Source organism: Ruditapes philippinarum, unplaced genomic scaffold (assembly GCF_026571515.1).
Source record: "Ruditapes philippinarum isolate M1 unplaced genomic scaffold, ASM2657151v2 ctg4313_1_1_1_1, whole genome shotgun sequence".
NCBI lineage: Eukaryota > Metazoa > Mollusca > Bivalvia > Venerida > Veneridae > Ruditapes > Ruditapes philippinarum.
The window spans coordinates 65,543-77,365 of record NW_026856861.1 but is presented as its reverse complement, the minus strand read 5'-3'; the positions used below and the strand labels follow the sequence as shown (position 1 = coordinate 77,365).

The window sequence follows — 11,823 nt, the reverse complement described above, 5'->3', positions numbered from 1 at the left end:
CCAAATACATTTATATCATAAGATTTATCAGATATTACTTATCAGATAAAGTCACAATAAAGAACAGGCAAAGTCCTGTGACGTGTCTCGTATGTGAAGTGTACCCAATTGTAAACACATGATTTGTCACATGATAGAAACCATAGATAATATATAGATTAGTATTATATTATACGCCCGATCAAATTAAAATCAGTCATTTTGTTTTTGTTTGTGATAGAAAAAGGGACTAATTGCAATGGAGTTATATTAAAAACGATAAATGTAAGTTTTTATATTCAGCATATATGGTAATCAAATACATATCCTATTATATTTAGTTATGGTATTACTTACCTTCGATTAAAGAACAATTCACATTTCATGTAATATATTTATACTTTATTTCCGTTGTTCATTTTCATATATTCGGATCAAAAGAGAAACTTTCGATATCGATACATATGTTGTGATATAATATGATTCACTATATGCTCCCGCATCGTAGATGCTGCTGTTGCACAGAAATTATCAATAAGGCAAATAATAGAAATCAGCTTAAGAAAACATCTCGTTACTAAAAATTGGCAAGATATCATTACGTTCATCATACAGTATTTAAGTAGAAATACTAAAATCATCCATGTTAAATATATCGAATAGTAAACACTTTCAGGATCGAAAATACAAGGGTCATTCAATATATAATGCAACTCATAACTTCCGAAGTAACCAAACTAACACTTTTAAAACCATCTTGTAGATATTCAAATTAAGATGCAACTTGCAAATAACGTCATATAACGTCATGCAAAACGATGTCACCATAACTACGTGTTACATGACGTCACTATTAGCCGTTAAGATCACAGATCAGCATAGCTACATCATAATTGAATGCCGTAATAAAACAGCAACAGAAACTTTAAATTCCTTACAAGAAGCTTTCAGCCTGCTCTATCATATTGTCAAGATACCAGATAGATAAGGCAAGAAATGCGTTAAAGATATCCACCGAGCAGTTTTGAAGTATGTCGGCTACCGATGCTTGTTTAATTCTTCGTTTGCCGCCAATCAAACGGAACGTCGTTTCGAAGTGGCCCCAAATCTTATGTCGGAAGGGCAAGACATATATTAACAAATATTGTTGAAACGTGGTCGAGGTCGTATGAACTGGAGTTGAAAAGATAAGCAACAGACTGAATCAAACTAAAGGTAAACACGAGAGGCATACTTAAAAACTAATTAGAGGGACTTGAATTTGCGGTGCCTAATACAATGAATGACCCTCGTATGAAAACTTAATTTGAAAAAAGCAACCAATTGAAAATGTAGTTCCAACTCGGTTTGATTGAACCTGTTCACAGACTGCAGTAAAACGTGCAAACAAACAATTATACCGAATACAATGATCTCGCGAGCTCGAGGGAGAGCAGAAGGCAGTCCATGAAAGCACTCTATCTCTCACACAGGACCACATTCCTAAATATAGAGTAACTAATTGCTATGCTGGAGTGCTTATCTAGAAGAGCAATCAATAAGCAAGGCATTCAAATAAATAGTGTACAAAATATTCTGCTGGTTAAGCAATCTAGTGGGGCATTCCTTAAAATAGTGTACAGAATACTCTGCTCGAATGATAAGACGCCTAAGCAATCTAGTCATGCATTCTTAAAGTGTAAAAATGCTCTGCTGAAATACCGAGCTGACAGCAATCTAGCGGGACATTCCTAAACAAGAGAGAACAACTGATAAGCTGGAATGCACAGATGGCGAAGCAATCTGGCAGGGCATTCCTAAACATAGTGTAAGAAATGCTCTGCATCAACGCTAAAATGGCAGAGCAATCAAGTAGAGTAATCCTAAAAGTAGTATAATATTTTTTTTGTTAGAATGCACATTTGGCTTAGAGGCAATCTACCTGGGCATTCGTAAATATAGTATAAAGTTGCTCTGCTGAAATTCCGAGCCGGCAGAGCAATCTAGTGGGGCATTCTTAAAAATAGTGTAAAAAGGCTCTGCTGAAATTGCTCAGCTGGCTAACCAATTGAGAGTGGCATTCTGAAATATAGTAACAAAATGCTCTGCTGAATGCTCAAATGACCGTGAAATCTAGCCAAACAAAATATAAAGTATGGGGTAAAAATACTGAGCTGGAATGCTCCGCTGGCAGAGCAATGCTTAGCTAGCTAAGCAATTGAACGAGGCATTCTTATATTTATATTACAATATAAAGTACGAAAAGTTCCCTGCTGAAATGCTCAGCTGGCTAAGCAATCTAGTGGGACATTCCTAAATATAGTGCAGGAAGATATTCTGCTGAAATGTCCTGTTTGCAGAGTTATCTGGCAGAGCAGTCCAAAATTTAATGTAAAAATGCTGGGCTGGAATGCTCAGCTTGTAGAGTGATTAGGCTGAGCATTCTGACATATAGAGCAAATATATTCTCTGCTGGAATATCAAACTGACAGAGCAATCTAGTACGGTTATCCTTTAATAATGAGTAAATATATATTATTGAGGCAATTTATATTCCTTAAGCATCCTCTTTCACTCGTAATGCCTCTGAAAATGTTATTGTTGCCTAGAGACCCTCCATGTGATCTATTTCACAGGTCTGCGTCTGTGGCTGCGACTGACAACTTCGCAGACTATTCTATATAATTTCTATAAAATTTGGTGTCAATCTATTTATAACCTAGTTAAGTTTAAGTAACCCTCGGGCTTCCATTTCATTGGTCTGCGACTGATTCTTTGGCCCTCGTGTATTCATTAAGGAATATTTAGTGCCAATGAACACATGAATGGACATTTTTAACTTCTAAGGACCATCAAGAGTCAATTTCTTTGGAGTGCGACTGATGGGCACTCGTATGATTTCAGACATATTTGGTTGCAATTGAGATAATGGCATTTTTGACTTCTGGGGGTCATCCAGAGTACATTTCCTTTGTCTGCAGTCTGCAATTGATTCTTGAGCACTCTCAGACCTTGAGGAATTTTGGTGCCCTTGCCGACAATGATATTTGTTTACTTTCAGGGATCCTTCCAGAGTCAATTTTTTTGTTCTGCGATTGATTATGAAACACTCGAAGACTTTCAGGAACTTTGGGAAGCAATGAAGAAAATGATATTTTTGAATATAGTGTTAAAATTCTCTGCTGGGATGCTCACTTGGCTAAGCAATCAAGTGGGAAATTCTTAGATAATGTGGTAGTAAATGTTCTGCTGGAATGCCGAGCTTTCAGAGCAATTTAGCGGGTCATTCCTAAACGCCTTTATTGTTTAGCCAGCTGAGCATTCTAATAGAGGATTTTATTCTATATTTAGGAATGCCCTACTAGATTAACTAGCCAGATAAGCATTCCAGTAGAGCAAATGTAGAGCATTTTACACCTTCTTAAAGAATATACCCCGGTATATTGCTCAGTCAGCTGAGCACTCTAGCAGAGCATTTTTACTTTACATTTCAAAATGCTCTGCTGGATTGCTTGGCCGGCTGATCATTCCAGGAAAACACTAGCTAAGCATTGTAAACATTTTTTTAAGAAATGACCCGCTAGATTGCTCTGCTAGCTCAGCATTTCAGCAGAGATTTGATTACACTTTTAACAATACACGTTTAATAATGCACACCAGCTCGGCATTTCAGCAGAGTATTTTTATTTATATTTGAGAATGCCCCGCTAGATTGGTTAGCAAGCAAAGCATTTTTCACACTAAGATTCGGAATTCCCCGCTAGATATCCAAGACAGCAGAGCATTTTTACACTAAATTTTCGAATGCCCCGTAAGATTGCTTAGCCAGCTGAGCATTCCAACAGAGCATTTTCCTCTATATTTAGAAATGCTCCGTTAGATTGCATTTCCAGCTGAGCATTACAGCAGAACATTTATTTCCTAACACTTATTACATTGTAATGTCTTTTTGCTTAGCTCACTGTCCACAACTTCTCACATATCAAATATAATTATTGTGGTTTAGCCAAATTTAAAACATTTGTGAAACAATTTACCTTTCATCTGTTTTCTTGTCGAAATAAAGATAAAAAGGATAATCAATATATTTGGTAATTTTGAGGTTTTTTATATTGATAAAAATAGATGGCTGCAAAATCTACGGAACTAGAAATGGAGGTTTGGCGAAAAGTCTTCGATCAAAACACGAGGAAGCTTAAAACATATCTCATCCCCGATGAAATCATTCACCTGGACACAGGGTTTGAATTATTCTCCTTCACTGACAGACGGGATATAAAGGTATAATATTATCAAATACTTTTATGATACGTTTCATTGCACATTGTCTTTATGATTTAAAATCATCTTAAAGTATTAATACTATATATCTGCTGAAAACAAAATAGAATAATCAAGTGGAAAATATATAGGGCCCGTCTTATCAATGATCGTACGATTTTTGAAATCTTATCGTACGATTTTGATCTAAGATTGTCGTACGCTCGATTGTAAGACTGTCTTATCAACGCGGTCGTACGTTCAACCTTGATTCTTACGATTTTTATAGATTCGTTCGCCTACGCAATTACACGTACTCTCGAAAATGGAGATAAACCGCACATAAATTTCAAACTGAACGAAGAGGTCTGTTGTAACTTTAACGCATCTTACAACCACAAATAGTAACCGGGCTGCTGACTTGAGTCTGATGCTTGCATTTAGTGTTAGGATACTGTTATTGTGAATGGGAACTAGTTCTCATCGCTGGCAGACGCTGGTAAATCCCGTTTATAAGGTTATAATTTTGAAGCATTTATTAATATAAATACAGACGGTTTCAGCTTTATCTAAATAAAATGATTGCTTCATGAATTCTTGCATTGATATCATATTTCTGGGACTGCGGTTAGGAAGGGCTGAGCCCCCATTACTGGCATTAGCTACTCTCCATTTTTTTGCCAGTGTTTCATCTTTATAGCTTCTTTTCTTTTGTTTTTGTTTATGTCAATGACATGTCATGCATCACAGACTATTAAAGATAAACAGTCATTTGAACCCACTATGCATGAGTTGAGAAGTTGAGCAATCCCCTTAGCTTTTTCAACTGCTTGCATTATATTGCATACTATGGATATTACTGTGTGATAAAAGAATTTACATTATTAAAACAAACCAACTTGTATATGAACATGTAATAATATTTGAAAGCTAGCAAAGGTTAACACTAAAAATCATCAAGAATCATGATATTGCTTAAACAGCAAAACATGGATCGTAATTTTAATCTGAAAATACATGACTGTCATTACAAAAAGGGATTTATCCCATCAAAAAAAATATTAAAGATAGATCTACATTAATAAAGTTAAAGGTGTAATAAAATTAATTGACTTAAAATTTAGATGTATTACGTCAAATTAATTTGGTCTCTTTTATCCGGAATGATTTTCTGTCACAATGTTCTATTCGCATGCGCACCGTTGCATTGGTTTTTAAAGTAAACGAATAGACTAAATATTTTTGTCATGCTGCTCACAGCATTCGACCGACCCTTTAAAATTGAAAGGACTTGTAAGTCTGAAAAAAAACGCCTTAACCAAGATGATAGTCCGCCACAACTAAATGACCACTCGGGCAATCCAATAGTTGCACTCGATGGATGAAAAGCCGACTTTTTCTACGGCCTTGTAGCATTTACAGGAAGCACGGCGGCCATTTCACTCGATCTACGACTGCTTCTGAGTGATCGTTGAAAAAACGCACTACCTTACGATAATCGTACGATTAAGGATATCTGCAACGTTTGATAAGACACTGCCATAGTCGTACGATCGACGTAAGACAATCGTATGATTAAAACGGTCGTACGATCGTTGATAAGATGTGCTCCTGGGAGTCAAGAATGAAGTCTGTCCCTGTGATACTTTATTACAAAGAACCGTGTATGAAAATATCTTTTAAAATGTTTTTCTCTTACACCACAAGTGAAAGAGCTTAGAAAGTATGGGACATCCAGCTTAACTAAGCAGACACTATACCTTTTGAAGACAATATTGCACTAGTGTCAATGAAATGTATTGAGAAATAGATATCAATTCTGAGTGCATTGTTGTAGAATAATGCACGGTTTGAGTTCAAATGTGTAGTAATATAATCACGAAGGCCGATAGGTTCTTTAAAGGCTGTTCTAGTGGGTGGAAAAAAATCTACCGTGTGTAGAAACATGTTGAGAATAACGAATTTTGAAAACGTTGATAAAACTTTGTTTGTTTATTTTATTTCACTCTATAACTTTACAAGCGAAATACAAATTATTAAAAGTAATATAAATGTAAATCTTAAATTATTTGTGACATTAAAATAGCGTACTTGATTTGATTGTTTTGCACGTGCTGTTTGGCGCTACATTGTGACGTCACGTAAACAACACTTTAAACGTCTATACAGCGTTAACGACTGAATTAAAGATATTGGTGTTCGGATTCATTTTCTTAGTTAGACCATTTTCTTTCATTCTAGATAGTTTTCACAATAAAATTTGACAAAAAAATCGTTTTTTATTTATCAGATTTTTCAAACAAAATGGCGCCCTCAATGTGAAAATAAACAGGGAGATAATAAGAACGGCGAGTGCATTGTTGTAGAATAATGCACGCTTCGGGCATAGAAAAAAATCCGATAGTGTTAGAATTAAAATAATTACATGTACAAGAACATTTTAATGAATAGAATTTTCAAACGTTTTTTTTTTTGTTGTTACGAGGACTTATTAACATAATGTCCATAACAGATCGTGTAACTATACGAAAATTAAATACATATATTCACATTTGGACATTATTTTAATATATATACTGCAAAACATTGGATAGGTTAAGCGATAGTGAATCTTGTGTGTAGTAACTACCTTTTACTCATCCTTAACTGTACTAAAGGGCTATTTTATTGTTAATACAAAAGCTTGAAAACAGTTATTATCCGTAAATTTGATAACATTTAAAGATACTTTTGTATGCGGCTACGAACCTTGACCATGGGATATCTGTATCATAATATAAACAGCTTCAAAAAAATATGTCTACAATAGAAAGATTACAAAAGCAAGTACACTGTTACAGGAAGAGACAAATACAACAGAGAAAAACGAAGCTATTTTGACAAAAGTTAGATCAAAAGGCGAAGATGCTTACGTAGACTTCAAAGAACGTCTTAAGATTACAAATCAAAGCGAGCTTGCAGACCTTTTGACGTATACAGAGAGGGGATTAAGTACAGAAGAAATAGAGCAACAACTGAACAGAATGTTAGAAGACCGAATATCACGTACGTCATACGATAAACAAAAAAGAGGTAAGTGAAAGTTTATATTTACAGAAATGCGTAGGGTCTAGTTGCTTTTACTTTGGAGTAACTATTGTCAAGTCATCTTTACTTGTGAATCAATATGAATTATTAATAATGTGTTTCAATACTTTAAAATATGTCCTCATTATTTATTTTCTTAGACTAGTGAATCAAGGAGAGATTTGGGGTTCAGCATATCATAATTGAAAATCTACAAGTTCGGTGGTTAAAGCAAGCTCCTTATATTAATACAATAATAATCTACGTCACGCATTATTGGTCTCCTCGTTCATTGGAGGAGACTAAATTGCCTTTGCCTCATGGATGTGAACACCACAATGCAATGCTCTATGCACATCATTCCGTCCACAATTAGGAAACAACATTAAGCGTCGGTTTACCTCACAATTATTGCCGTTTATATTGAAACATGCCACATAGAAATAACCCCACATTTTGGTACATCCGTTTATCCGTCAGTCCAAAAAATATGTTGCGATGACTCATTTAATACATTTTTTAATATTTTCATGAAATATTGCTTAAAGGCATTTTTGGAGTTAGATCTTTAATTTAATAAACTTGAAATCCTTAAAAATGTGATATGCTCATTTTTATTTTATTTTGAGAAGGTCATTGGTATAGTGTTCTGCTTTCGATTATCGGTGTAGAATCTTTCATAATGGGGAATATCTAGATATAAAAATATAAAACAGTTTAATCCACTTTTCCAGCTTTATTGAATTTGTTAACACATATAGTTATTAATCAGGCAGAATGATCTAATATAAACATAACAATAAATTCTAACATATCAATGAAAGTGAGTTTTAACTTAATTTACTTGAATTACTGATAAGACAAAAATAGATAATATTCAAATATTAAGTTCTATCTTGTTACCTAAAGTTTTTAAGAAAGTTTTTAAATAATTATATTTTCAGGTATTAAAAATAAGAACAGCCTAGTGTTCTTAACTAAATTTTAGTTATTTAACATCAAACATTTACAAAATGTACATAAAATGAAAAACGACTTACCTAGATATAAAAATATAAGAAAGTTTAATCCACTTTTCCAGCTTTTATTTAATTTGTTAACACATATAATTATCAATCAGGCAGAATGATACTGCCAGTTGGAAAAGGGATCTTTTAAAGGGTTCTCTCATTGGTTGAACTTGGATGACCAATTATTAAACATTATTTCTGGAGAGGCGGAACTACAAGTTCTGGCTTAAAGAAAATACTTGTGAAATCACTTACATATTGCATAATCACTATTAGTAATTGTATGATCACAAAAATGAAGTCTAAGTCAAATTTTTCAATAAGTAATGAATGCATATATTTTAATGATTACATAATTATAATGTTGACAAATATTTGCAGTACATATTTTACATATTCTTCGATGTTTGAAAATTGTTTTAGAAGCATAATTTTATACATATACAATTTCACTTAAATATGGTTACAACTCTTCTTTTTAAAATTGGCTTGCAAACATATTTAGTATCATTCAGTGAATTACTGAATTCAAGATTTATAGGTCAAAATTTGGTTGAGTAACATTTAAGGACATGAATGGTGACAACTCCGGGGTCCGTACTCTCAGTGCCTGAAAGGGCGGATGAACCCTCATTAAGCCTAGAATACATACATACACACGTAAATTTAATTGTCTATGTTTTTAAAAGAATTAAGTTTATCACAGATGTTAATATAACAAACATTTTGCAATTCTTTGTCTTGTGTAAAAGGTCTTTAGCACTTTGGCTTCTCTGTAACAACATGTCACAACAACAACAACAACAACATGTTTGAGACATTCTAATTGACCACATAAATGTACTTGAAATTTAATAATGAAAAATGGTATAATTTAGTTTTATCATTCATAAATTTATGTTTTCTTTTGAAATTAGAAAATACAATATAAAAATTTAATGAAATTCAATACAAATATTTTACGCACTTATTTAATATACACAATATTAAATATAACAAGAAAATAGCTAATTTTCTACAGCAGTACAATAGCAACAATTGAATATTATATTAGTAACAATTGAATCTGCAATAATTTGAATAAAACAAAGAAAAGCTTCTTGAACCATTTAAAGATTGCATCATTACATTTGAAGCATTTTTTATTAAGTTCTGATTTTTAGAATGTGATTACTATGGCAAAAAAAAAAACACTTGGAATACTGCAAAAGCTTGTGTAGTTCTAAAGGTATGAAAAGATGTATTTTAAGCAAAAAAGGTTTTGATACATAACATCTAATATTTTACATACCATGTATCATAATTTGGAACTCTCATGAATGTGCTCAAGCTCATACAAACACGCTTATGCAAATGGAAAACAAAAATATTCCTGATAACAATTTCAATATGTTGAGTGCGTTGAAAAGAAAATATAAACTATTCAACGTACATATATGTATTTGCTGCAGGAGGGCTTTTGTCCGCCCTATTATTTTCACGGGAGGGCTTTTGTCCGCCATTTCATGTTTTTTACTGGAGGGCTTTTGTCCGCCCTGTCATTTTTACGGGAGGGCTTTTGTCCGCCTTGTCATTTTCACGGGAGGGTTTTTGTCCGCCTTGTTACTTTTTGACGGGAGGGCTTTTGTCCTATGTGAATGACTGAATTAATTACTCATGAGAGTTTTGCCGACATTAAAGCTCTGTTAGGGATGTTTCATTATTTGCATTAAGCAGCTGTGATGAAGGACTTTGCTGGAATCTGTGTGAGATATAAAATTGTTGTTAGAAAGAAGATTTCATATACCAGATTATAATGATGAAGAAGTGTATAAAGGGTTTTGTAATGGAGGCAATTCTTTTGGTTTTTATGACAAATAGTTACTTGAAATACTAAGTTTCTGAAGTATGTGGATCTAACCGAAAGTTCTTAGTTCAAATTGATTAAAGACACCATTTTGATATGATTGAGTATGGTACGAAGTGATTGAGCTATCTATAATTGTCACTGTTTAGTTGTGTTGAGTTATTTTATAATCAAGAATATCTCGCAAAAAGTTATAGAACACAAAAACGTCAATACTCTAATAGATGTCAAGTTAATCCTAGATAGGCTGGCCAGATATGCTACTGGACATACGCAATGTGTAAACTCGTATATTTCTAACTTACTTATAGCTGATACTAATACACATCTTTTTTTTGAAAATAAAAGAAAAATAAAATAATGTATTGATATAACGTCATGTAATTACAATGTTTTAAATTATTTGTGAGAAGTTTTTATTATACAATCTATAAGTTGTAGCAAACATTAGTAAGCATTAACTACAGGAATATCATTTTGTTCTGTATGTATCATTTTTAAATATTTCTTAAACCATTGTCGTTCATAGTACCTATAAAATTGCTTGTACGATAGGGTGAACTTTTGTCTACATTTTTTTCTGGAGTAGAGAGAATATAAATGACTGAATTAATTACTCATTGAGAGTTTTCCCGACATTTAAGCTCTGAACGGGATGCTGCATCATTTGCATTAATTAGCTGTGATGAAGGACTTTGCTGATATGGGCAGACAATCGAGATAAATGTTGTTGTTTTTGTTTTGTTTTGTTTTTGCAAATAATCCCGGGTTTTGTGAAAAGAACGTCTGTTGTGTCTACTGTATGACTTGCCGCCATATCTTGTTATGTTCACGGCTTGTTCCTATGTTTAACCCTTTTGAATTATACAAGAATATAAGAAACTTACACTGGCTGCCGGTAAGAACCTCAATATCTAACTCGAGTGTAACTGCTTAGGGCGGTAAAGAGTCTCTGCCGAGCTTCCGCTAAACTGTAACGCGAGAACTAGATATTCCCTTCTGTACCGAAAACCGGTGTTTGATTCTTTTTCTTGCATATTACATATCAATTATTTTTCAGAAGAGAAATTACGAAAACTAATATTCTATTAGTATTACTATTTATTTACCCCGTTATAGGTATGAGAGGGTCGGGGTCATCCCTCTGATACCTTACATGATATCTACATAATATTTAAATTATCATCTATAATAATATTTTTTATATAATTATAATATACATTATATTCAAACATTCAATCAATTTTCATATAATATGTATAACAATTATGTATGATAATGTATTATGCAACAGCTTCAAAACAAACAAAGAATATTGGTTTGGGGTAAATTGATTTAGTGTAGCCTATTAGTTTATTAAAGTTCTTACAATTTGCCATCCTTCATTTACATATTTGGTCAAATTTGTATTTTTGTAAATATTCCACGCCAATTTAAGACTATTTTTAAAACCAGGTAGTGTAGGTAACACGATTTTTCTCTTTGACAAATAAATATATCTTTTCAATTCTAAAAACAAAATATCATATTTAAAATCATTAACTTCAGAACCTAAAATAAATGATTTACAATTAAAACTATCATCCAAATTATCTATCTTGTCTTTCAGATATTGAAATAACAATTGAATTTTTGGACATTCCCAAAATAAATGCAACAGAGTTTCCTCTTGGCAATTGCAAA

The 11,823-nt window shown here is 33.0% G+C and overlaps 1 protein-coding gene across 1 annotated transcript; it reads left to right on the top strand.

The window, feature by feature from the left end:
* Positions 1–4,083: 4,083 nt before the first annotated feature.
* Positions 4,084–11,288, top strand: LOC132747943 (uncharacterized). The gene is made up of 3 exons (XM_060737476.1): positions 4,084–4,239; positions 7,059–7,290; positions 11,260–11,288. The coding sequence occupies exons 1-3, from the start codon at positions 4,084–4,086 to the stop codon at positions 11,286–11,288; spliced, it is 417 nt and encodes a 138-aa protein (XP_060593459.1).
* The last annotated feature ends 535 nt before the right edge of the window (positions 11,289–11,823 follow it).